The sequence below is a fragment of the Catharus ustulatus genome, chromosome 12 (assembly GCF_009819885.2).
Source record: "Catharus ustulatus isolate bCatUst1 chromosome 12, bCatUst1.pri.v2, whole genome shotgun sequence".
Classification (NCBI taxonomy): domain Eukaryota; kingdom Metazoa; phylum Chordata; class Aves; order Passeriformes; family Turdidae; genus Catharus; species Catharus ustulatus.
Window position 1 is genome coordinate 3933630 of NC_046232.1, and position 26061 is coordinate 3959690.

The window sequence follows — 26061 nt, forward strand, 5'->3', positions numbered from 1 at the left end:
CCGTTTTGCAGGGAGAAAATCCCGATTTTCACAGTTTAGTCTCGCTCCCAGAGCTCCGAAAAGGCGGGGGACAGGGACAGGGACAGGGACAGGGACAGGGACAGGGACAGGGACAGGGACAGGGACAGGGACAGCTCCCCCGGTGCCCTGAGATCCGCTTTCCCTGAGGCCACCAGGGCAGGGTGGCAGCGGTTCGGCCCCGCTGCCCCCGGCAGAGGATTTGTGCGTCTCCAGCTCCTCCCTCTGCGCTCCGGGCTTTGCTCCCACCTTCCCTTCCCATCCCCACACCCCAAATCCAGTTCGAGGAGGTTTTTCCATGCAAATTCCCAACGCGGCGCCGATTCCCGACCTCCCTCCCACACCAAATATAAAAAACCGAACCGAGCCCCTCCGGAGCAGGCCCCGACATCATCCACCAAAATCTCCGGGGATCCCGCGGGGATCTTCCTCCTCCTCCTCCTCATCTCCATCACATGCAAGGAGCGGCCGCGCCCTGAGGACCAGCGCATGCACAGCGGTGTGAGCCACACCGCGGCCACCACGTGCCACCCTCTCCCTCCGAGGCTCTTCCAGCAGCGAAGGAGAAACCGCGGCAGGGCGAGCGGGGCAGCATCAGTGGAAAAGCTCAACCAGGATCATCACCAGCAGCAGGAGAAGGAACCAGCACGGCTCTGGCACGGCCGGAGCGCGGTCGCGATGCCACAAGAAGCGTTGGCGGTCCAGCAGGCGCTCCTTGACCAGCGCCTGGCGGAACCCGTCCTCCTCGGACACGCACACGTAGTGGCCGTAGTGCTCGCGCCGCACGCTGGGGATGAAGTGGAAGCAGTCGCGCTGAGGGTGGGACGTGTTGCAGCTCTTGACCAGCGCGTCCTCGTGGTACCAGTTGTAGGTGGCGTAGTGAGACTCGATGGAGCAGTTGAGGTAATAGCGGGAGAAGGGCACGACCGAGATGTTCCTGAAGTCACCTGTGGGGACACGGGGGGAGGTAGGGTGAGATGGGGTGAGTTGGGGACAGTGTGGGGTTCAGCAGAGCGGGGTGAGATGGGCACGGTTTGGGGTTTAGCAGGGTGCAGTGAGTTTGGCACTGTTTGGGGTTTAGCAGGGTGGGTTGAGTTTGGCACGGTTTGGGGTTTAGCAGGGTGGGTTGAGTTTGGCACGGTTTGGGGTTTAGTGGGGTGAGTTGGGCACAGTTTGGGGTGGGGTGAGTTGGGCACAATTTGGGGTGGGATGAGTTGGGCACAGTTTGGGGTTTAGTGAGGTGAGTTGGGCATGGTTTGGGGTTTAGTGAGGTGAGTTGGGCATGGTTTGGGGTTTAGTGAGGTGGGGTGAGTTGGGCATGGTTTGGGGTTTAATGGGGTGAGTTGGGCATGGTTTGGGGTTTATGGGGTGAGTTGGGCACAGTTTGGGGTTTAGTGAGGTGAGTTGGGCACGGTTTGGGGTTTAGCAGGGTGAGATAGGCATGGTTTGGGGTTTAGCAGGGTGAGTTGGGCATGGTTTGGGGTGGGATGAGTTGGGCACAGTATGGGGTTTATGGGGTGAGTTGGGCACAGTTTGAGGTTTAGCGAGGTGAGTTGGGCACGGTTTGGGGTTTAGAGGGGCAGAGGGAAAGAAGCTCCTCGAGATTTCTACTCTGGCTGGCAGAGCCCATCCCTGCAGGCTCCGACCATACCAGCCCAAAGATTAATTAGACAAATTATGTAAATTAAATATGTTAGATAAATTGGGTGAGTTAGATAAATTAGATAAATTAGATAGATGAATTAGATGCGTTAGATAAATTAGATGGGTTAGATAAATTACATAAATTACATCAGTTACATCAATTAGATAAGTTAGCAACACCTTTGTGATGGCACATTTAAGATGCGGGAAAAGTGTGAAATTCCTCTTTCTCCCTCTCTTTGGGGCTGCTGAGCCCCATCCCATAAGTTTTTATAAAAACTCCATAAAACTCTATAAAACTTCTCAGTGGATAGAGCCTGAGGACAAACAAACCCATGGACACTGATTCTCTCCTGAGCCAGAGAGAAGGAGAAGGTGAAGGCACATTCTCACAAAATGTTCTTTAAATCAGAATACTCAAATAAATCAGAGCTCAAGTGACAAGACAGTGAAGCAAAATGTCTCAAGATGTCCAAGAATATCTTGAAGCTACGCCCAAACCAAAAATGTTGATAAAGCTTAGCCACAAAGAGTTGATTTTAAAAAGAAACATGGATGGGTTCTCCTTCAGGAGAAGAGGAGAACAAACCAAAAGGGGGAAGGGAGGAGGAGATGTTTCGAGTGTCAGAGATTAAATTCTCTGTGGTGAGGATGACAACACAAGGAATGGGTTTTTTCCCTGCAATTCATCCCAGAATTTGTGCAGAAAGAGTTTGTAAAGTGACAAACTGACTAAAATCTCCTTGTCAGTGGGGGTGGGGGGGAAGGTGCTCTAAAGTTTCATTTTATTCTCATGATCCTCTTTGAATTCTGCTAATAAATTTTTCTGCGTGCCTTTGACAGTTTTGGGCCTGTTTTGCCCTTTGCGTGTTTTCTGCTGATCCTTATCTCACCCTATGAGGCTTTTAAATCTCTTTTTCTTTGTCCCTCCTCTCCTCAGCTATAGCAGAGAATGAATGAATGGGGTTCTGTGGGCGTTTAGCCAGAGTTAAACCCACAAGAGATGCTCAGGACCCACAGGTTGGGCTGGTGGGATCGTGTCTGTGCCTGCAGGGGGGAACTGGAGGATCTTCAAACCCACAAGAGACACCCAGGACTGATGGATTGGGATGGTGGGATCAGGTCTGTGCATGGAAGGATGGAGTTGGAGGGTTTTCAAACCCATAACAGACACCCAGGACCCACATTGGGCCGGTGGGATCAGGTCTGTGTATGGAACTGAAGGATTGTCAGACCCACAAGAGACACCCAGGACTGATGGATTGGGCTGGTAGGATTGTGTCTGTGTCTGTGCCTGGAGGATCTTCACGTCCTTTCCAACCCCAACTCCACCACGACGCGACAGATCCATGTCTTGTGGAATCCACGAGGCTTTTCCTTCCCACCCAGCTGGGAAAAATTATTTCCACAAATTCCAGCCCGGTGTGTTGATTCCAGCTCCCCACCATCCAAACCCCCTGGAGAATCCAACAATTCCTTCCCCAGCCCCAACACCTCCACGTACCTTCCTTGACATCGCCCCTCTGGCAGTTTCCTTGCCACGAGCCCAGGTTCAGGTTCTGGAGCACCTCCCTGGGGGTGGGAATGGGAATAAGCATGAACAGAACTTTGGGAAGTGGTGTTTGAGGGATGAGAACCCCCATATCAGAGAGAGAATCTTCACTTCCCAACCCAATTTCAGAAGGTTGGAGGTGACCAACAGAGACCCAGCAGCAAGGAGAGGGGCTGGGTGCCCAAAACCCTTCAGGGGAGGGATGGAGCCACACAGAGCACCCCAAAACCCTTCAAGAGAGGGATGGATCCATGCAGAGCACCCCAAAACCGTTCAAGGGAGGGATGGATCCACACAGAGCACCCCAAAACTGTTCAAGAGAGGGATGGATCCATGCAGAGCACCCCAAAATTTTGAGGAGAGAGGGGTTGGGTGCCCAAAACCCTTCAAGAGAGGGATGGATCCATGCAGAGCACTCCAAACTTTTAACTAGAAAGTCTGGGTGCCTAAAACCCTTCAAGGGCTCTGCGCAGAGCACCCCAAACTTTCGGGGTGAGAGGGGTTGGGTGCCCAAAACATTTTAAGGAAGGGATGGATCTGCACAGAGCACCCCAAAACTCTTCAAGGGAGAGATGGATCCATGCAGAGCACCCCAAAACCCTTCAAGGGAGGGATGGATCCAAACAGAGCACCCCAAAACTCTTCAAGGGAGGGATGGGTCTATGCAGAGCACCCCAAACCTTCGGGGTGAGAGGGGCTGGGTACCCAAAACCCTTGAAGGGATCTGCACAGAGCACCCCAAACTTTCAGGGTGAGAGGGATTAGGTGCCCAAAACACTTCAAGGGAGGGATGGATCCATGCAGAGCACCCCAAAATTTTAACTAGAGAGTCTGGGTGCCTAAAACCCTTCAAGGTCTCTGCGCAGAGCACCCCAAACTTTCAGGGTGAGAGGGATTGGGTTCCCAAAACATTTTAAGGAAGCAGTGGATCTGCACAGAGCACCCCAAAACTGTTCAAGGGAGAGATGGATCCATGCAGAGCACCCCAAAACTGTTCAAGGGAGGGATGGATCCATACAGAGCACCCCAAAACACTTCAAGGGAGGATGGATCCATGCAGAGCACCCCAAACTTTTGGAGAGAGGGGCTGGGTGCCCAGAACCCTTAAAGGCAGGGATGGGTCTGTGCAGAGCACCACAAGCTTTTGGGGTGAGAGGGTTTGGGTGCCCAAAACCCTTGAAGGGATCTGCACAGAGCACCCCAAAATTTCACGGTGACAGGGGTTGGGTGCCCAGAACACTTCAAGGGAGGGATGGATCCATGCAGAGCACCCCAAAATTTTGGGGAGAGTGGTTGGGTACCCAGAACACTTCAAGGGATCTACACAGACCCCCCTAAACTTTCAGGGTGAGAGGGGTTGGATGCCCAAAACCCTTCAAGGGATCTGCACAGAGCACTCCAAACTTTCAGGGTGAGAGGGTTTGGGTGCCCAAAACCCTTCAAGAGAGGGATGGATCCATGCAGAACACGCCAAACTTTTAACTAGAGAGTCTGGGTGCCTAAAACCCTTCAAGGGCTCTGCGCAGAGCACCCCAAACTTTCGGGGTGAGAGGGGGTTGGGTGCCCAAAACTTTTTAAGGAAGAGATGGATCTGCACAGAGAACCCCTAAATTTTGGGGAGAGGGGCTTGGGTGCATAAAACCCTTTAAGGGAGGGACGGATCTGCATAGAGCGCCCCACAACCCTTCAAGGGAGGGACAGATCCACACAGAACACCTCAAATTTTCTTGGCCAGCGCAGCCAGCAGGCGAATGCTGAGGGTGTGGCCGTTGGGATGGGAGGGGGAGTGGGCAGCACTCACCGGCCCAGGGCCAGCGAGAGGCAGGAGCCGTTGGCCCAGCCGCAGTAGGGGTCTCTGGCCAGCACGCAGCTGTGGCAGTTGTTGCGGTAAGCCCCACACATGTCCATGGGCAGCTCCAGGACGCGGCTGCTGGAGCCCACGTAGAGCACGGCCTGGGGGAGGAGAGAGGGAGGGGAATGTTGGGTTTGTCTTTACAAACAAGCTGAGGGGCTGCTGGTAGATAAAATCAGCACTGAGAGAGAAAAGAAACAATGGGAAGGATTCCACTGATGAATGGAAAAAAAGATATTTGTCTTTACAAACAAACTGTAGGTTTGCTGATAAATGAAACTGGATATTGAAAGATGAAAGAAACAATGGGGGAAAACCATAAATTCCATAAGAATTAAAAATGAAAAGGGAGGATTGTACATTAGAGGGGAATCTCAGGTATCAGGAGTTCTGGGAAGTCTGTGCCTCTCAAGTACCTCAGCCATGGGGAAAGAGAGAGGGAAATGTGGACAATGAGGATAAAAATCTGAGATACCCCAGGTGAATGCCCCATGGCCTCTCCCTTTATTTGAATAAAGTAAAAGGACTCCTCTGTCTCCTTTTGGACATCAACCTCTGGTGTTTGTGGATTAATTTTCCTGACAGTCATGTCCTGTCAGGAAAGGGAGGGCAGGAAGGACCTGGAGCTGCTGGAGATGCTGGGAATGTTCACCTGGAGAAGGGAAGGCTCCAGGGAGAGCTCAGAGCCCCTTCCAGCATCTAAAGGGGCTCCAGGAGAGCTGGAGAGGGAATTTGGAGGGACAGGACACAGGGAATTGTTTCCCATTGCAAGAGGGCAGGGATTTATGGGGTATTGGGAAGGAATTGTTCCCTGGGAGGGTGGGGAGAGGCCAGGATGGAATTCCCAGAGCAGCTGTGGGTGCCCCTGGATTCTTGGCAGTGTCCATTGAGGCTCAGAGCACTGGAAGGTGTCCCAAAGATCCCACCCAACCCAAATAACTCCATGATTTCACCCCCAGCCCCCAGGAGCTGCCTGACCAACCCCATTCTCCTTCCCCCCAGAGCAGGGACCCACCCTGGCATGGTCCAGGATCATGGACTGGATGGGATCCTTGTCAGGGAACACCTGGATCTCCATGATGTTCTGCACCCCGTCCGGCAGCTCCACCACCTTGTGGATGGACCCCTTGTCTGGGAAGAGAGAGGGGACAGCCCTGCTGAGGAGAAGGTGACAGTGCCAGGGGGATCTGACACCCACAGCAGCACCCAGGGGAACAGGGCTGGGCAATCCCAGAGGGATCTGAGCCCCCCAACCCAGCTCATGCAGGGTCAGCACCCCTGTGTCCATCCCATGGCCCTTCCCAGGGGACCCTGCAGGGCCTTGGCTGTGTCTAAACCCAGGATGCTGGAAAATCCCAATTGCTCTGGTTGGCTGTTTCTCTGTTTCTCTACTTCTCCATTGCTCTGTTTCTCTATCTCTGTTTCTCTCTAATTCTCTTTCTCTGTTTCTCTCTAATTCTCTATCTCTGTTTCTCTCTAATTCTCTATCTCTGTTTCTCTCTAATTCTCTATCTCTGTTTCTCTCTAATTCTCTATCTCTGTTTCTCTCTAATTCTCTATCTCTGTTTCTCTCTAATTCTCTATCTCTGTTTCTCTCTAATTCTCTTTCTCTGTTTCTCTCTAAATCCATTGCTCTGTTTCTCTCCATTTCTCCGACAAATCCACAACCCAGCACTGGTGGGCCCCAACCCAACTCCAGGCACCCACCGAGAGCCGGCTGCGCTTCCCTAAACACAAATCCAGGATTTCACTCCCTGATTTCAGTCAGGGATTTTTGCTCCTCTGTGAGTGCCAGGGAACAGATCCCAAGGATAAAAGGGGTGAGGAACATCCCAAGGATGGGGGGATGAGGAAGATCCCAAGGATGGGAGGGATGGGGAAGATCCCAAGGATGGGAGGGATGGGAAGCAGATTCCAAGGATGGGAGGTGAAGGATGAGGAAGATCCCAAGGATGGGAGGGATGATGAAGCAGATCCCAAGGATAGGAGGGATGAGGAACATCCCAAGGATGGGAGGGATGAAGAAACACCCGAAAACGATGGAGCTGCCCTTTGGGAAGAATTTCTGCCTCCTCCCCCATGCCTGGGACGCTGCCTGGAGCCCCCCACGCAGCCAAGCTGGCTGTGTTCGGCTGTTCCCGAAATTTTGGCAGCTCTCTCCTCGCCTGACGGGCACAAGACAGGTTGGGACCGTCCCCTCGGCCGTGTCCCCGTACCTGTGGCCAGGTAGAGCACGTTGTAGCTCCGCCCGTCGCCCGCAGCCACCTGGTGCACGCCGATTTTCTGGTAGCGGTGTTTGTTGTGGAACAGAGGGCTGCGGGACGGCCGGAGCGGCTCCACCCGCTCCTCCACCTCGGGGTGGCTGTCCGCGATCTTGAACGTCTCGCTGGGCGTGTGCTGGCCGGAGGGGACGCACTGCGGGGACAGAGGGGACAAAAGGGGGGATAAAAGTAGTCAAAAGGGGAAAAAAGAGGGATAAAAGGGGACAAAAAGGGACAAAAGGGGACAAAAGGCACCATCAGAGGCTGAGGATGGATTGGGGATGCCCAAAGGTGCCGTGCCACCGCTGCCCCGGGAGTGTTGTCACTGCTGTCACTGTTGTCACTGTCCCCTCATTCCCAGCCCCCTGCCTCACCTGGCCCGGTTTGACCTCCGGGGTGGGGCCGCTGTAGCCCTTGAGCCGCGATGTGCGGAACACGCCGTCGATGTCCCCGAAGGAATAAACACACACGGCAGAGCTCCCCCTGTCAGGGGACAACCACAGGGTCAGGGTGACACCAACCACCCCTGCCCTGCTCTCCAGAGGAAGGATTTGGGTCAGGAGCCCTCACCAGGTGTTGGTGAAGAGCCCGTAGACCTTGGAGCGGCGCCAGTCGGCCGCAGGGACGATGAAGACATCCTGCAGCCAGTTGAAGTTGCCCTTGGTGACAGGATCCACGCAGATCAGGGTGGCCTTGAGGAATGTTGTCCACTTGGAGGCTGAGAGGGAGCTGGTGCCTCCCTTGTCCTCCTGGGGGACAGGGACAGCAGGGGTTGGATCCCAGAAATCTGAGGGTTTTAAGCTTTCTATGTTTTCTAACATCGACCCCCTGGAGAACACTGCTTTGGACATGAAGGCTTCCAAATTTAAATGGTAAAGTTAAAATCACAGGTGTGCAGTTAAATAGAAGTGTGTGATTTCACATGGTGAAGGGTTTAAAGTCGAGGTTGTTTTAATGCAATAATAGGTGTGGGACAAGATGGAGGATTTTGGGTGTTTTTCAGTGCTCATCTTCCTCTTCCTTCATGGTTTCTGGTTGGACAGTAGTGCTGCACTGAGGGTCACAGGAATTTGGTTTTTGGCTTAAAAGTATAAATAATACAGGTGTTAATTCTCTATTGGGCTGTTCAGCTTTGAGACTTGGAGCAGCTGGATCTGTCCCCATTTTGGTCACTTCTAGCTCGTGGTTGGAAGTGTTGCTGAACTTTCTGTACTTTAAATAAGATTTAATCTTATCAAAAATTTAATCACTGCTCCAGTGGATACAGGAGACTCCACGAGCTGACAATCTGGACAAGCACATGAAGCTCTAGCTTGACTTTTGGAGTCAAAAATCCCCGTAGGGAACTGTGGGGTGCTGCAACAATCCCATTCCTGCCATCCCAATATTGTATGATTGGTTTCTCACAAATATTAAAATGAATGCTACATGTACAGTGTTGGAAAACTCTGCTGTGTGAATACAGTTTCTTTTAGCTCTGCTATTAACAAAAGTTAAAAATAGTAGTGTGATAAATCTATATTTTTCTGGGCTGTAACATGGTGACGTAAAAGGTTTTGCTCAGAGAATGGTAAAAAGATATATGGAAATTCTTCACATTCTTGGATTATTGGACACCAGAACCCCAGGGAAGGAATTTATTAATCTTCCATTATCAGGGAGTACCATAAAAAAAAAATGTTGATTTACATGTTGGGGGGGATGATTTTGAATAATACATGAAAAATCTATGAAAATCTATGAATATGCAAACTAGTGATGCATTTAAGGAAGTGTTTCCTGAGTTAATGTGTGCCCTTGGCTGAAGGCTTTGCTTATTGTTTGTCCCTTACTGTCTTTTATTAAACTTTTTAAATTTCACCTGGTTTGTCACACCAGCGAGACAGAGCAGGGAATGCTCCCTCCATGGCAGTGCCAAACCAAAGCAGGGGCTGTGAGCTGTCCCTGCCACGCCGCCCTGTCCCCGAGGTACCTTACACAGCTGGGCCACCCTCGAGATGTTCCGGGGAGCCTCGGGGCTCTTGTCGGGGTTGTCCTCGCGGAAGAAATAATAATCTTGTCCTGGTGAGGCTCCTCGTGCCTCAGCGTGGTGGCCTTGACAAACTGAGGGTCTGGGGAGGGAAGGGACACAGTTTGGATCTGGTTTCATCCAGGGGGTGGGGACAGGGAATGGGACACGGATGTGCCCCAGGGAAAGGAGAGATCTGAGATAAAACCAGCACGGAGAGATAAAAGAAACAACGGGAAGGATTCCACTGATTGGTGAATGGGAAAAAAGATATTTGCCTTTACAAACAAACTGTAGGTTTGCTGATAAATGAAACTGAGTGTTGAAATAAGGGGGGGAAACTATGAATTCCATAATAATTAAAAATTAAAAGGGGGGGTTGTACATTAGAGGGGAATCTCAGGTATCAGGTGTTTGAGAAGTGTGCACCTCTCAAGGGAGAGGGAAATGTGGCCAGGAAATGAGGATAAAAAATTGAGATACCCCGGGTGAATGGCCCATGGCCTCTCCCTTTATTTGAATAAAGTAAAAGGACTCCTCTGTCTCCTTTTTGGACATAAACCTCTGGTGTTTGTGGATCAATTTTCCTGACATGGGGAAGCCTTGGCAGCCACAGAAACCAAAATCCCTCCCAGCTCTGGGAGCTGCTGTGGGAAGGAAGGATCCCTGAGGAGGAGAAATCCGAGCATCTTATTGGGAAAACCCCATAACACTGTCCCTATTAATGCCATGAAATGCACCCCTGCACCCTCAGAGCCTCCTTAGCTGCTGTTTCCATGGCAGGGAATGCCCAGGGATCAGAGCTGTGGTGTTCCCAGGACAGGGAATGCCCAGGGATCAGAACTCTGGTGTTCCCAGGACAAGGAATGCCCTGGGATCAGAGCTCTGGTGTTTCTACAGCAGGCAATGCCCAGGGATCAGAGCTCTGGTGTTTCTACAGCAGGCAATGCCCAGGGATCAGAGCTCTGGTGTTTCTACAGCAGGCAATGCCCAGGGATCAGAGCTCTGGTGTTCCTAGGACAGGGAATATCCAGGGATCAGAGCTCTGGTGTTCCCAGGACAGGGAATGCCCAGGGATCAGAGCTCTGGTGTTCCCAGGACAGGGAATGTCCAGGGATCAGTTCTCAGGCCTGGTTTGGTTTCCCACCCCGTTTCATCTGGGTGTTATTTTAATTCCATTTTTTATCCTGAAAATCCCCCATTTCTCCCCTGGGAAGCCACCAGAACCCCAGGGAAGTGGAGCAGGCTCCTTTGCACCCTGTCCCTGCCCAGGTTTCAGCCTGGCTGGGGTTTGCCAGCACTGGAAGTTGCCCAATGCTGGAGGGACCTTTTGCACAACCCAGTTTCCTTCCATCCAGCCTCATTTCCCCATCCCCCGAGGACAGGGAAGTCACTTTTGTGCTGATTTGGGGCAGAAGCAGAGCAGTGACTGGGGGTGAGAGGAAGCCAGAAGCTCTGCAGGGTGGCAGAGTCCAGCAGGGAATGTCCCCAAGGCAGGAATGTCCCCCACTCACTCTGCATCACCGTGTCGCTGGTGTAGAGCTCTCCCCCGCCCCTCACGCGGCGGAATCGAGGGATCTTCCCGTTCTGCTGGCTCTTCTTGATGGTGGAGTAAATGTCCTGGCCTGTGGGACAGCAGGGATTGAGGGTGGGGAGGAGGAGGGAAAGCAGCCAGGTTTTCCTGAGCATCACAGGGATGGTGGGGATGGAGCGGGAATCCCAGTCCTGGCAGCTCATCCTTGAATGGACAGACAGGGTTTGGATCCCAGGATGGACAGACAGGGATTGGATCCCAGCAGCACAGACAGGATTGGATCCCAGCAGCACTGACAGGGATTGGATCCCAGCAGCACAGACAGGACTTAGATTCCCAAAACACAGACAGGGATTGGATCCCAGGAGCACAAACAGGGTTTAGATTCCAAAAACAAAACAGGGATTGGATCCCAGGATGGACAGACAGGGATTGGATCCCAGCAGCACTGACAGGGATTGGATCCCAGCAGCACTGACAGGGTTTGGATCCCAAGCAGCACTGACAGGGTTTCTCCCACACAGAGCCCCTCTGTCCCAAAAGGATGTGGCATTCCCATGGGGACAAAATGAGGAGAGCCAAGGCCACCCAGAGCAGGGCTGGAGCAGCCTCAGGGAGGCTTTGAGCACAACAAACCCACTGGAGACAGGAAAATGGGAAAATATCCCAATTCCTTACCATCGACCACCACGAGGGTGTTGGAGTCGGGGGTGAACGGAGCGATCCCTCTCCCATCCCAGGGTGGGCTCTCCTTCCTCTGGGTCTGGGGAGGACAGCAAGGGATCCTGAGTGGGGTCAGGCCGGGTTTTCCCCAGCAGGGATGGGGGAAGGGTCCTTACCACGTTCCAGCAGGTGGGAGCGCAGGCGCCGGTCCCGCACACCAAGAGCCCGTCCCCGTACTGCTCCACCAGGGTCAGGTAATTCCTGCTGTCCTCCTGTCAGGGGGAGAGGAGCCTGGAGTGGCACCAAGCCCCCAGCACCACGCAGCTTCCCTGATCTCTCCTGGGTTTTCCCAGATTTCTGAATCCGGAGGGAGCACGGGCAGATCCTTCACCCCAAATCCTCCAGCTCTTCTCATCCCGCTCTTCCCAATTCACATCAAATCCTCCCCATCTCACTGTTCCCAATTCACCCCAAATCCTCCCCATCCCACTGTTCCCAATTCACCCCAAATCCTCCCCATCCCACTGTTCCCAATTCACCCCAAATCCTCCCCACCCCACTGTTCCCTCCTTTAACCCAAGGTCCCCTCAGGGGTGGGACCTACCGAATTCCCGGACGACAAGCACTGCCCTTCATTTTTCACCGGGAACTCTTCCTGGGATAAAAGAGAAGGAATTTCCATTCCTGTCGCCAAACACCGCGAGGTGTCCCTGTCCCCCAACCCCTGGCTCCTGAAATCCCTCGGGAAGGTGGACTGGATCCCAGCGATGGATCTGAGCATCCCTGGCTGGAATCAGAACGATCCCACCCAGGGAAGAGCCCACCCAGCTTCCTGCTGGGATTTTTCTTCCTGGCGGGATGGAGCCGGCTGGGAAGAGCCCGAGCTCATCCATGCCTGGAATGCGAGCTGGGAGATGAATCCCGGACACGTTTTATGGGGTTTTTATGAGGCCAAACCCACTGGTAGAGCCTCCTCACCGTGTAGTTCTCGCGGGTTGCAAAGTCGTAGTAGTAGAGCCTCCCCTCGCCGCCGATGTAGATGGAGGAGGTGTTTTCCTGGTGGAAGAACACCGGGAACCTCTCCCACCGCGGGAACACATATTCCTTGGCACCTGGGGATGGCACACACCTCAGGGAAATGCTGGGGGGGCACCCGCTGATCCCCTCCCTTCCCGAGCCCTTGGAGCACCGGGGAAAACCGGGACGTGGGGCTGGGACAGGGGACAGGCGGCTCCCGGGCTCCGGGCTTTGTCCCTGGGTCCCCGGGGATGGGAAAGCTCCACAATGCAGAGAGGAAGCTGGGGAATTGTTGGAATTGCAGGAAGGGCAGCTGGGAGTGTCCAAGTCCTGGCTCTGGGTGCTGCAGAACCCCAGATTCCAGAATCCCAGATTCCAGAATCCCAGCTGAGACATGAGGGATCACTCTCCCACTCTGGTAACCAATCCAGGCAATCCCAGAGAGATTTGGATCCTTCACAGGGCCAGGAGGGATGCACAGGGTTTGAAAACCAAGAGGGATGTAGAGAGTTGGATCACAGGAGGATGGGAAAGCATTTGGATCCCAGGATGGACAGACAGGCTTGGAATCCCAGGAGCACAGACAGGCTTGGAATCCCAGGAGCACAGACAGGGTTTGGAACCCAGGATGCACAGACAGGGTTTGGAAGTCAGGAGCACAGACAGGGTTTGAATCCCAGGGGCACAGACAGGGTTTGGAACCCAGAAGCACAGACAGTGTTTGGAACCCAGAAGCACAGACAGTGTTTGGAACCCAGGAGCACAGACAGGCTTGGAATCCCAGGAGCACAAACAGTGTTTGAATCTCAGAAGCACAGACAGGGTTTGGAACCCAGGAGCACTGACAGGGTTTGAATTCCAGCAGCACAGAGTTTGGATCCCAGTAGCACTGACAGGGGTTGGATCCCAGGCCATACACCAGGTGTGACAGGGGACAGGCTCACCCAAAGCCACAGCCCCTGGCTGTCTGTCCCAGACAGGAACCAAAAGTGACAGCCGTGCCTCAGGACACTCCAGCTGGCAGCAGAGCCGCCTGTCCCCCTCTGGCCCTTCCTCTTTCACATCCCGGCTTTCCAGCTGCCCTTCCCTGCAAACCCCTCTGCTCTGTGTCCAGCTGGGCTGGGGGAGGCCAGCCCTGTTCTCCCCGGTCCCAAAATGCCGAGGTGTGTGGGAACACCAGCACAGGGATTCCTGCTTTTCCCTTTCCCAAAGAGAGCGGCTGTGCCCCGGGCAGCGCTCCCAGCGCTCAGCCAAGGGCGGGCAGCGCCTCTGGGTAATGAATTAATGAGCGGCACGCGGCTCTCTGTGTTTCCAGGGCTGGCACTTGGCACTGCCGAGCCGCCTGAGGTCACCAGGGCTGAGTTCCCGCTGTTTGTGGGGTTATTCCCAGCTCCTCGGGCTCCCTCGTCCCTGAAAACAAGCGGGGTTTTCCCAGCAGGGCTTGGGAAAGCTGCCAGAACCCCCCGAGCTGGTTTGGTGACACAGTGAGGGGACAGCTCCCTGTGCCCTTCCCCTGGGACCCTCATTCCTGCCGCTGTGTCCAAGGGCTCCCAGGAACCTCTGAGCCCGAGCTGGAGGAGCTGGCCCAGAATCTTTCAGGCCGATTCTGCAGCCAGGCTCAGTCTCAGCCTGCCCAGGAGAGGAAGAATCCCTTCCCAAAAACCCCACTCCTAAAATGCTGTGACCCCCTGCCAGCACACCTCGAGCCAGTCTGCCCAAACCCCACCAAACTCTATCCCTGTTTGAAACCTCCAGCCCCTAAATCGCTGCCAATCCAGGCAAATCTCCAAACTCAGCTCCTCTTCCTCTTCCCCACTTCTCTCCTGCTGCCCTGGGGGCTCTTCCTGTGTTCCCTGAGCCCTGCCGAGCTGCGAGGAGCCGCGGAGCCGAAAACAAAGCAGCCCTAAACAATCACTTGGCCGGCGCCGTGGTTGTTGTTTATCCTGCAGCTCCGCAGGGACGCCGTGAATCACCGACGGAGCCGAGGGAGAAAACAGCTCTGCCAGCCAGGGCCCTCCAGCAGCCCGGGCTGGGCTCCCTGCGCTGCCAGCCGGGCTCCAAACACTGCCAGGAGCGGCTGCCGGGTCCCTCTGCTGCTGGAGAGCTGCTCCTAAGTCCTGCAAAGCTGGTCCTAAGCTGCAAAGCTGGTTCTGAGCCCTGCAAATCTGGTCTCGAGTCTTGCAAATCTGGTTCTGAGTCCTGCAAATCTGGTTCTGAGTCCTGCAAATCTGGTCCCAAACTGCAAAGCTGGTCTTAAGCTACAAAGCTGGTTCTGAGTCCTGCAAATCTGGTCTCAAACTACAAAGCTGGTCCTGAGTCCTGCAAAGCTGCTCCTAAGCCCTGTAATGCTGGTCCTAAGCTGCAAAGCTGATCACGAGTCCTGCAAATCTGGTCCCAAACTGCAAATCTGGTTCCAAACTGCAAAGCTGGTTCTAAACTGCAAAGCTGGTCCTGAGTCCTGCAGAGCTGGTCCCGAGTCACGCTCTGCCTGCAGCAGCTTGGATTAGGGAAGGGGTTTGATCCCCTTCTCCCCTGGTGGGATGGAGGAGCAATCCTGCACCCCAAACTGCAGCTCTGGGCTTTGGAGGGAGGATGAGGAGGCACAGCAGCATAAAATCATGGAATTGTTGGGACTGGAAGAGACCCTAAAGCTCATCCCATTCCACCCTGTCCCAGGGTGCTCCAAGCCTGGCCTGGGACAATTCCAAGGACAAGGCCATGTCCTATTGTGTCCCCAAAGAATGGGACATCTCTCCTGGCAAACCCAAAACTGCTTTGACGCTGGAAAGAAGGGCCATGCCCTTGGAAGGTTTGGCCCTGCTGTCACCCCTCTGTCTCAAATCCAACCCCAGGGCTCCAGTGAACACAGGGCTCATTCCCAAAGCCTGGCTGACCCCTCCGAGCCCCTCTGCCCAAATCCAACCCTGAAGCTCCGGGGGACACGGGGCTCATTCCCAGAGCCTGGCTGACCCCGTTGTCACCCCTGCTCCCAAATCCAACCCTGGAGCTCCGGGGGACACAGGGCTCATTCCCAGAGCCCGGCTTACCCCGCCGAGCCCCTCTGCCCAGCGCCTGCGGCAATCAATGGCACCACTGTCCCTGCAAATGTCCCCGCTCCGGCGGCCTGAATGGGAGAAAGGGCGGCTTTGTGCTCGGCAGAACTCGGCGCCAGAGGGGAAGGGAGGGGAGCAGGAACATCAAATCGGGGAGAGATGCCTGGGGCCGATGGAGAGAAGGGAACAATCCTGCGGAGCCTTCTGGGAAGCATCGGAGCACCCGGGAGCATCCCGGAGCATCCCAGAGTGTTGGGATGGATAAGGATTTGGCAGGAAGGTCTCACAGATATGTATGTGTAACAGAAATGAATGTAGAATGTAGAATCTGAAGAAGGAATAGAAATGACAGCAAGTTTTGATATAGAGGAAAAGAATTGCAGAGCCAGTCTTGCTGGGTAGCTGAGAAGGCAACGAGCAAGTGAGTTGGAAGGGGCTTTTATGACTCTGAGCAAAGGATAAATCCACCTCAAACTAAAGACGTTTTTACCAAGCAAAAGGATTTTCGCAGATGAACAAAAATGCCATGTTGCAAGTAAAGATCTGAGAATTTTCCACTGCAAGAAAACTGAAAAAAAAAAAAAAAAAAACCCTGAAAAATTACTTCTAGCTTAAACTGTAACACACTAACCTTTCGTGACTGGACAATAGTAACATGAATATGGCAATGTTAGCAGTTGTGATGGGCTATAGGTAATAGTAAAGGTGTTGATTGGTTGTCATGTTTTAAGATGATCTACATGAAAAAAGTTCATCATGAATTGAAACCAGAACTAGAGGAAACTGTCAGGCGAATCTGAAAAGTTCAGCTGTGACTGTCAGGCTGTGGGCTGGGCTCTGTCCACCCACAACACGTGAATTGCTGCATCATTTAATACAATAAACAGCATTTTAAAGAGCCCGTCTGGAGTTCCGCATCCCTCATTTTAGGCTCTTGCAATTGGCGCCCAACGCCGGAGCATCCCAGAGCATCCAGAGCATCCCAGAGCATCCCAGAGCCGGCAGTTTCCCACCTCCGGAGCACGGGGCAGCGTGGGCTGCAGCCTCTCCCGGCAAACTCCATCACCCGGCCCGGCTGGGGCTGACTCAGCTCCGCCTTCCCTCTGCTCGCTCCAGCGTTCCCGGCTGGCAGCGGCTCCCGCAGCCCAGACGCTCCTGAGTCACCGGCTCGCACCGCTCCGGAGGGAGGGGGGAGCTCTGGAAGTCTGTGGGAATGCTGCTGATGTGATGGTTCTGACCATCGGGAAGTGAAATAAAGCTCGCCACAAATGAAAGTGGAAGCGGGGTGGGAGCAGAACCTGCTGAGTTTACGGGAGATGGAGCAGGCACGAGGAAGAGCCTTCTTTTTCTGCCCATAAATTCCTTCCAAGTGGGAATCACCTGGGGATGTGGGGTGGGAGAGGAGTCTGCCCGCTCCCTGGAATTGTCTGGAACCGGCTACCCACCCGGCCCCTCGGCTGTGCTGCGCCATCCCGGCTCTCCTGTGGCTGTGGCAGGACGGGGACACGCGCACGCGGAGCACCGGGATTGGCACGGGCGCGGTGCCGAGCGCTGGCAGCTCAGCCCAGGCAGCCGAGCCCCGACGCCCAGGCGATCCCCCCGGGAATTGTCGCTGTGACGCGTGTCACTGTCACTCGCGGTGGCCCCGATGGCACTGCCACCTGCTCCGCTGCCCGCGCAGCCTCCGCTCGCAGCTCCCAACACTCCATAGCTTGGATTCCTTTCCCCATCCTCATCGAGATTCCGACCTCGCTGACGAGAGGCAGGAAGAAAGCTGACTTGAGGGCTGGGAATGTGGGAGTGTCCCTGGATGTCACCTGCGCTCTCACCTCGGCTCTGAGTCAGGCCGAGCTCTTCTGGGTATCAGTCAGGATGCGGTGACAACGATCCCTGTCCGGTTCCAGATTTCCCGGGAATCTGATTCAGGGCGGCTTTCCTGAGCCACGCACGAGCTCCCACACCTCACCCCCGAAACTCCGCAGTGCAGCTGGAGTTCTGTCACTCCCTCCTTCCCACCGTCAGGGCAGCGCCAGCAGCCACCCCAGGGGGACAGGGACACCCCTCCACCCCCAGAGCACTGCTCCCACTCCTGCTGCCTCTCCCTCCTCCCCTCAAGAAGCCAAAGCCGCATTTTCTCTCTCTCTCTCTCTCTTTTTTTTTAGACAATCTATAAATTCCGAAATTGAGGCATTTCAGGAAGAGGAAATATGTCTCCAAGGAGCTGCTGTGCTAAGTTTTCCTTGCTGCGTGACTTTGCTCCAAGGGAACAGAGTGACACGAGGAAACAGTGTGACACCGGGGGACAGAAGTGTCCCTTTCCCATGGGATGGACGCCTCAGGCAGCCTGGCAGGCTCATGGGACAGAACCTGTACCAAGGGGTTTTTTTATAGGAACAGTCCTGACTGTAAATGAGAGTTTCGGAGCAATCTGGGGACATTTCGAGCAGGTTGTGCTCTGACACGCCACCGAATAATGGAAAAGGTTGCAGCTGCAAAGGTCACACCTCGTGAGGAGTGACACATTTCGGGTTAAAAGCCAGGTTTTTCGAGAAGGACACGTAAAAAGAAACCAAGAGGCCATAAATGCGTGAGGGACACTTCCTCCCTGCTGCTTCCCTCCTGTCCCAGCTTCTGCCGGGGCTGCACTGCAGGAGCAGGGTGGTGTCCCCTGAGGGACCCTCGGACACCCCCCTGGAGAAGGAGAGCCTGGAAGGGCTGAGGGATCACCCCAGGACAGCCCCGCTGCTGTTTGGGGTTGTCCCATGCACCACCCCGAGTCATTTCTTCCAGGAAAGCAGAAGGAGCAGAGCAGAAGCAACACCCCCAGGTTTCTGTCCCATCCCCCCAGGAGCTTCCTCTGTGTCCAAATGCCAGCCTGGCTCCGCTTTCACTCCCTCCACGTGCCCCTCCTGCTCAGCCTGGCACTGCTTTCCTGCTCTAAAAGGAGCAGGGACCTCCCAAAACTCTTGGGGAAACCAGGCAGCAGGAGGGCTGGAAACCCTCTGGTTGAAGTGAGGCCATTCCTGGCTTGGGGTGCCATCCATAGCGAGGTTGGAACGTGGATCGACGAGTCCGGTCGGAATTCCAAAGGCAGCCCAGCCTCTCCTCGTCCCCCGGGGCAGGGCACGGGCCAGGTAGAGCAGCGATGCTGCGGTCACGGCCTCGCCTGGGCCGAGCATTCCTGAATTCCAGACAGGAGCTGTTTATGGTTTTCCAAAGTGCTTTCCCATCAGTCCGAGCTGGGTAAAAGCCCTGACTGGAATTTTGCCTTCCCTTGGTCCTGCAGTTCCCAAATGCAGGGGTTGGGGCTGTGGGCTGCTTTCCTTCTCATTTTCCAGCTGGGGAAAGCTCCATCTGCTCACTCAGAACCAGCACAGGGACTGGGGGGGACACACAGCCCTAAAACCCCCCAAAGAGGCCCAGGAGATGACAGGAAACCCCAAAAAGAAGAGTTGTGAAAGCAGCCTGAGCCACCTCCCACCTCTGTCTCACCCCGAGATCCCGGCAAGGCGCGGCCCCGGGAGTTTCTCATCCCCCTGAGAGAGATCACACTCATCACACCACTTCGGAGATGAGAAGCCACGAGAGCTCCGTGTTTTCTTTTCTCATCCCATTTCTGCCTCCCCAGCGTTTCCGAGCTCCCCTCCTCCTGGGCTTTTCCACCCCACCCCGCTTTTCCGCAGTTCCTTTCCCCCCTTTTTCCTGCACTCCCGGGATATTGGCTGTGCCCTGGAGAGATCCCAGTTTTTCCGGAGCCGGGCAGACAATGGAGCCCGCATTAGCAGGGATAATCCATCCCACAAAAGCCGGCGGCCCCTGTGCGATCCCGGTGCCCCGCAGGGGCTTTTTCAGAGCCACACTCCGAAAGGAAATATCCTGGCACGTCAAGCACTCCCGAGCTATTTCTGGGAGCGCCTTGGGGGCTGGAATGGGGGGGTGGGGAGGGAGAAAAACCCTTTTGGTTTGGTAACTAAGCTGCTGGGCTTTTGGGATTGGGATCCCCAAAGCTGTTCTGGGAGCTGTGCTGTTGATATGCCCTCTGGAATTGATCCCAAACACCCACTCAGCGAGCAACAAAAGAGACCCCTACCCTGCATCCCGCTGGGAACAAACCCTGGATTCAAAGCCGGGGCTCAGCTCGCCCCACGCTCCAGGAACGCTGGAATTCTCCCTGTCAAACACCGAATCCTTGGCTGGATTGGGCTCGGCAGCAATTCCATGAATACTAACACAGAGCCCCACTCTCGCTCCCCCCATAATTATGCAGCACTGGAGCTGCAAGGCGAGGCCGGAGCCTTTGATTCCGTGGATTTCTGCCATCCAGCAGGTCCGAGCCCCTCACGGCTGCAGGGACTAAATTTAGAGCCAGGTTTTGCCACTTCCCAAAGGCTCCGCTCCGCAGCGGCGCTCCCAGGCTGTGCCGCTTCCCAGCTCCTGCCTGTGGTCGTGGAATTCTATCCCAGGGCCACAAGAACAATGGTACAAGCACTGCTGGATGTCGTGTCAATACAACAAAGGATGGATTCGGCGGGATCCAGGGAGCCCCTCCCAGCCCAGCAAAGTCAGTTCCAGGCATTGATTTCCCAGGAAAGGCCTCCCAGGGGGGAAAAACTGCCCTGAGGCATCCACCAGCAGAACAATCCTGCTCCATCCCAACCCCTATCCCAGATCCCCATGGCTGGAAAATCCTTCCTGGGCAGGGATGTTCTGGATAGGAAGATCCAGAGGTTTTATCCCTGTGGATAAAGGTGTGGTGTGTGCAGAACAGGCCCTTCCTGGTAGAATCTGGAAGGATCCCAGTGGGATCAGGAATGGCCCTGCCATGCAAAGACTTTGGGATCAGGCAGGATCCCAGTGGGATTGGGAAGGATCCAGATGTGCCCCTTCCCAGAGGGATCAGGAATGGCCACACTGTGCCCTTCCCAGAGGGATCAGGATGGCCCTGCCATGCCTTTCCCAGCAGTTTTGGGAAGGAGATCCTGACGTGCCTTCCCAAAGGAATTGGGAATGGCCTCACTGTGCCCTCCCAGAGGGATCAGGAAGGATCTCAGTGGGATCAGGAATTATCCCACCCTGTCCTTCCTCACTGTCCCCACCCTGCCCTCCCAGCCTCCTCCTGCTGCCGGAGGCTTCCCACACTTGCTGTGAGCTCCAGGTGGGTGCCAGCCCCGGGACACCCCGGTTTGTGTCTGGAAATGCCACGGGAACGCCTCCCCAGCACCCAGACATGGCATTCACATTTCCCTCACCTCCTGCTTTTCCCGGTCTTGGAAAGCCCCCGGGGGCAGGAATTTGAAATCAGACTTCCCAAAACTGTGCAGGGCAGCCCGAGGGCAAGAATCTGGCTGGGACTGGGAGTGAATTCCTCAGGGAAACTCCTCCAACTCCAGAAACTGGTGATGCCCTCCTCCTCCCACATCCACCAGACCGGAATATCTGACCCCGGCCCATAAGGAATCATCACGGCCCTGAGCCGACAGGGCAGAGAGGGGGACAGGTGACAGCAGCAGAGGACTGATCACCCAAACTGCGTCCCCACACCTAGACGACAGCAGCTGCTTGCACATCCCGCTCCGGGAGGAGCTGGGGCTGGCAGGAGAAGGAAGGGTGCCCAGCAGCAAGCAGGAAGCAGCCCTATTTTTGGAGCAGCCGGGAATAGCCAACAGGCTGGAGGTGGCTGGAACCCATTTCCCCTCCTCACTCACCTCCAGCCCTTTTTCTGGATGCCAGCTTTGTCCTAAAAACCACCTTGTACTTTAGATTTATTCCGTGCTCCAGCTCAGATTTAGTTTGTACCCAAGCACTCGGGTTTAAATTTAGTTTGTCCCATTTAAGGCACTGCATCACCCACAGAACACCTTCCCAGGCCCGTTTGCAGCAGTTCTGTCCCCAAATTGGCTGGTGCAGAGCTGAGAGCTCGGTCAGGAATTGGCATCTGGCTCCTTTTCCAGCCACAACTTCTATCAGTCGTGCCCTGCCTGTTGTTTTTGTGTCGTGCTCTTGCAACAGGAGGTGCCTGTGATTCACTCCATTTGTTTGGTTTGCTTTTCTTCTTTTTCAATCTGCGCACAGCAAAACATATTTCTTTTTTTTTTTTTTTTTTCTCCCCTCTCTTTTTTCCTTTTTTTTTTTTCCCCCAACTAACATTTTCAGTTCCCAGCATCACCCAACCCTGTGAAAGAGGAGAAAATAGCACTGCTGGGAAAGCGAGCAGCTTTCTTCTGGAAATGGTGATGCTCCGAGAGAGCTTCGTGGGAAAGTGTCCTACCAAGATGTTTCACACCATGGGACCACAAAAAAACCAGAGATGCTGTCACTGAGGGGGAAAAAACTGCTGCTGGCACCAAAAATCCCTGCTTTGCCACAACAGGAAGGGATGAGGATCCTAAGGATCTCATCACAGCTGAGGTGGCTCCAAGCTCTGTCCAACCTGGCCTTGGGGCACTTCCAGGGATCCAGGAGCAGCCACAGCTTCTCTGGGAATTCCATCCTAGCCAGGATTTCCTTCCCTGTCCTGTCCCTCCATCCCTCATGCCAAGCCCCTCTGCAGCTCTTTCCAGAAGGTTCCAGGGGCGCCCAGTGCGCCAGGGCACGGCTCACTCCCCTCCAGCCCTGCTGACCGGGCTCAGCAAAGCCCAGGAGCTGTTCCAGGCAGCCCAGGCGGTTTCCCAGAAGCGCCATTCCAAAGGCTCGCTGTATCCCGGGGCGGGCTAAAGCCAGCTCACCCCGCCAGAGGCAGCCAAAGGTCAATTGTATAATCCTGCTTTCCCCTCGGGAACCCGCTTATCTCAGCACCTGCTCCCCGCGGCTCCCGGCTCACCTGTTAATGAGCTCGGAATAATTAAACAGCCAGAACGCATCCCCGCCCCGCGGTGCCAAGGCGAATATCCGAGCTCTCCTCGGATCCCTCTGTACGTGTGGTTGAGCAGGGACGAATTGCTGAGCGTGGCAGCAGCTCCAGCCCAGCCGTGGGGCCGCAGCAGCCCGAGCTCGCCTGCGGGCTCCGTGCCACGCTCAGCTATTTGTGATGCTCGGTGACTTTCCGGTCAGGAGACAGCCCGCATGGGCTGGGTGTCCTTCTCCTGTCACCATCCAGCATGGGCTGGGTGTCCCCATCTGCTGTCACCCCCGGCATGGGCTGGGTGTCCCCTCTGTTGTCACCCCCGGGATGAGCTGGGTGTCCCCTCTGCTGTTACCCCGGGATGAGCTGGGTGTCCCCTCTGCTGTCACCCCCGGGATGAGCTGGGTGTCCCCTCTGCTGGCACCCCCGGGATACGGGAGCCAAGCCCAGTGTGGGATGCGCTGCACCTTTGCCGGGCAGGGAAAAAAAATCCAGGGGAGGATGGGGAGGGAAAGGATGATGGGAGCAACTGTGCAGCCCCCAGAGCTCAGCCCGGAGGAACTCAGCGTTCATGGGGAAGGGCAGCGCCCGGGAGACACCCCAACAAAAATGACTCGAGGTGCTCCGAGCAGTGATGGGGAGCTGAGCTTTGCTCCGGGCTCCCAGAGAGGGAGGAATCCTGCACCACTCGCAGAGCTGGGCACCTGTGCGGGCTGCAGAGCTCCAGTGGTGGGAATTGTTAATCCAGGAGCACCAGGACGTTCCTTTGTCTGACCCACCTCGGCCTGGGCACATTCTGACCCAGCCGTCCACATCCCCTCGCCAATTTCTTGCTGGGAGCTGCAGGGTTTGGCAGACCCAGGGAGGCTCTAGATGTCACCAAATCCACCTCAAACCAGTGGGATTGAGACTTTTGGTGTCACAGACTCGCCGGGCACGGTGCTAGGGAGGGGAGTGATGGAGAGATGGAAAAGCAGCTGCAGCTTTGCAGGCAGGGAAGGAGGGATCCAGCCCCAGAAATGCTCACCCTCCTCAGGGCTGGAGCACGTGGAGGTAGGTGCCTTTGCCGAGCCGCATCACCTGCTGCTGGCGCTGGGTAAGGAATTGAATTGGGGGAGAGCTGCCAGCTCCCGCAGAGCCCAGGGCCGGGGCCAGCCCTGCAGCGCTGCAAACGCAGCAGCCGGCCCGCAGCGCTGCTCTCCACCCCCAGGAACGGGGGCCGAGCTGAAAATCAGCCCTGCGGCTGCATCCCTGTCACACGGAGAGGGACAGGGACGGGCTGGGAGCGGGGCTGCAGCTGCAGCAGCCACGTGCTGAGCCTGAGCGCTGAACATGCTGAGCTTTCAGCTCGCCGGGCCATGGGGAAGTTCAGTGCGGCTCCTTCTGCCACAGCAGCTTCTTCATCCTCCTCCTCCCTTCACCCACAGCCCTGCTTGGGGACGGTAGAGGTGACACCAAGGAGTTGATAAATAGGGCACGACTCGCTCCCATCTCTCCCTGACTGCAATCCCTCTTGGCCCCGAGTTCTGCCGAAATGATGAGAGGCACAGATTAATCAGGAACGGAAAAAAGGCGAGCCCTAATTGCTTTCGGTGGCAGGTGCCATCTACACGGGGTGAGGGACAACGACAGCATGGTGCAGGGACACACAGGTGGCGATCGGCCACTCAGCCCATTCCTCCTTTGCTCTCAATTTCGCTGTCGGGAAATCTCCCGGAGCAGCAGCTCCCGTCCCTGTTCCCGCAGCCACCACCGGTGACGCCATCGCCGTGCAGCCTCCCCTGCCCCTTTGTGTGTGACAAGGTGACAGCAGAGGCCACCCCCGAGCCGCACACACGGCCACCAGCCCTGCCAGCCCCGGGAAGGGCACCGCAAACGGCAGCGGGGGGAGAACAGATGGCACGGGAACGGAGCGGGGAAATGGGCGTGCTCGGAAGTTGCCGGGAATGAGGAGCACAGAGGAGCCCTTGTGCTGCAGAGCCCGCCCGGCAAAGCCAACGGGGTCTTTGTTCCAGCCAGCCTGGAGGGGATTCAGCCCAAAACTCGGGATAAAAACCAGCGCCGACACACCAGGCTCGGAGCCTTGAAAACATTTCTTTGTTCGGCTTTGCGGTTACAAAGTCCTTACGTGCCATTTGTAAAATTTTTTCCCCCAGCACCAGAGGTCCTCGGCAAATATTTACTCTCCAAATTCGTCTGAAGCGAGCAGGGCAAGTTTAAGTGTGTATTAACTATGTAAATATACTTCTCCTTTCTGGAGAGCCGAGAGTTGGGAAATATGTCCTGCCTCCGAGCTTTTGACAGCCTTTGATACACCCAGCTGACAGGGGAAAAAAAAAAAAAAGCTTTCCGACAGCTTTTAATGCCCTCAACACATTAAAAAATAAAAAGAAAGAAGGTAAGAACGGTCTAAAAATCCAATTAAAAGCCAGCAGCTTCAGCCCACCTTTAAGGAGAGTCAAAAACCCCCGAGGACACGAAAGAAATAAAAATCTGCTCAGGCAGGGGGAGAGCAGCCGGGACTCACCTTGGGGAGCCGCGACGATCCTGGGGTTCACCTTGGGGCGCCCCGCTGGCCACGCAGCCAGCTGGCCGAGCCACAGGGCCAGCAGCAGGGCGATGGGCGAGCTCAAACTGCCCATGGCTAGTCCGGGAGCCAGCCGGGATGGGGAGCCGGCCGGGCTGACAGCCGCATCTCGCCGCGTACAAAAGGCTGAGAGCAATCCCAGCAAACCAATGGCGAGAAAGGGAGGGCGGGCCTTGTAGCACGGAATGAAATTAAAAACCCCGCAGCCTTTAACACCTGAGTTTCAATGCTCGTTCCGTGCGGGGGATTTGGGGTCTTTTTTTGGGGCTTTTTTTTTTCCTTTTCCGCGGTGGGAGGAAGGTACGGGGTACCCGAGGTTGGTGAAGAACTTCCCGTGGGGGCTGAGGAGGGGAAATAAAGGTTGGGACGGCTGAAATGAGAAGGGAAATGAGGGCGGTGGTGTGACAGCCAGGTGCGGTGGCGGCAGCGGAACAGCTGGATCAACAGCTGGATCAAAGGCCCGCTCCTAGGGCCACCCAGCTGTCACACCTCGCTCTGTCCCCAAAGGAACGCGACATTCCCGAGCGGATGCGGGAGGAAACCGAACCGGCTGCTCGCTCCTCCAAAGTCCTTGTCCCAAACTGTCACCTCCTCGTCCCAAAGGTGCCCCGGGGCAGGGCCGGCAGCCTTTGTGCCTCTGCTAAAAGAGAGGAGCGGGGCATTCCGAGCACGGAGAGCAAGCCGGGACGTGACCGGAATGGGAGAAGCCCACCGGGAACGAGCCGCAGCTGCGCCCTTTAAAGTCGCGATTGAAGCTCCGCTCCTGCAGGGACGAGAGCAGGGCCAGGCCAAGGGGGGCACGCTAAAAGAAGCAAAAAAAATAAATTAATGAGCCGGCTAATGGTGAATTTGCAGGAACCACAGGGATTTCCCGGCACCTCTTTGTGCGGCAGGGGTTCATCTTCCTCTTTGGCCACGCAGCTGCCGGGGTAATTACAGGGAGAAGGCAAACACTTCCTGCCCTGGAGCACTCCCAGCTCACCCCCAGGGCAGCTGCAGGGCCCTGTGTGCTCCCTGAGCTGCCAGGCCCT

At 55.4% G+C, this 26061-nt stretch overlaps 1 protein-coding gene across 1 annotated transcript in view; it reads right to left on the reverse strand.

Moving 5' to 3' along the window:
- SEMA7A (semaphorin 7A (John Milton Hagen blood group)) overlaps nt 1–25174 on the reverse strand; it is a 25649-nt gene extending 475 nt beyond the window's left edge. Inside the window, 15 exon segments of the mRNA XM_033070916.2 lie at nt 1–965; nt 3167–3234; nt 5016–5167; nt 6082–6197; nt 7283–7481; nt 7702–7810; nt 7898–8076; nt 9300–9382; nt 9385–9438; nt 10850–10960; nt 11548–11632; nt 11709–11804; nt 12137–12187; nt 12511–12644; nt 24971–25174. The exon segment at nt 1–965 is cut by the window's left edge and continues 475 nt beyond it. Coding sequence (XP_032926807.1) covers nt 613–965; nt 3167–3234; nt 5016–5167; nt 6082–6197; nt 7283–7481; nt 7702–7810; nt 7898–8076; nt 9300–9382; nt 9385–9438; nt 10850–10960; nt 11548–11632; nt 11709–11804; nt 12137–12187; nt 12511–12644; nt 24971–25085 — 1905 coding nt within the window. The 5' untranslated portion in view covers nt 25086–25174 and the 3' untranslated portion in view covers nt 1–612.
- Nucleotides 25175–26061: the final 887 nt, after the last annotated feature.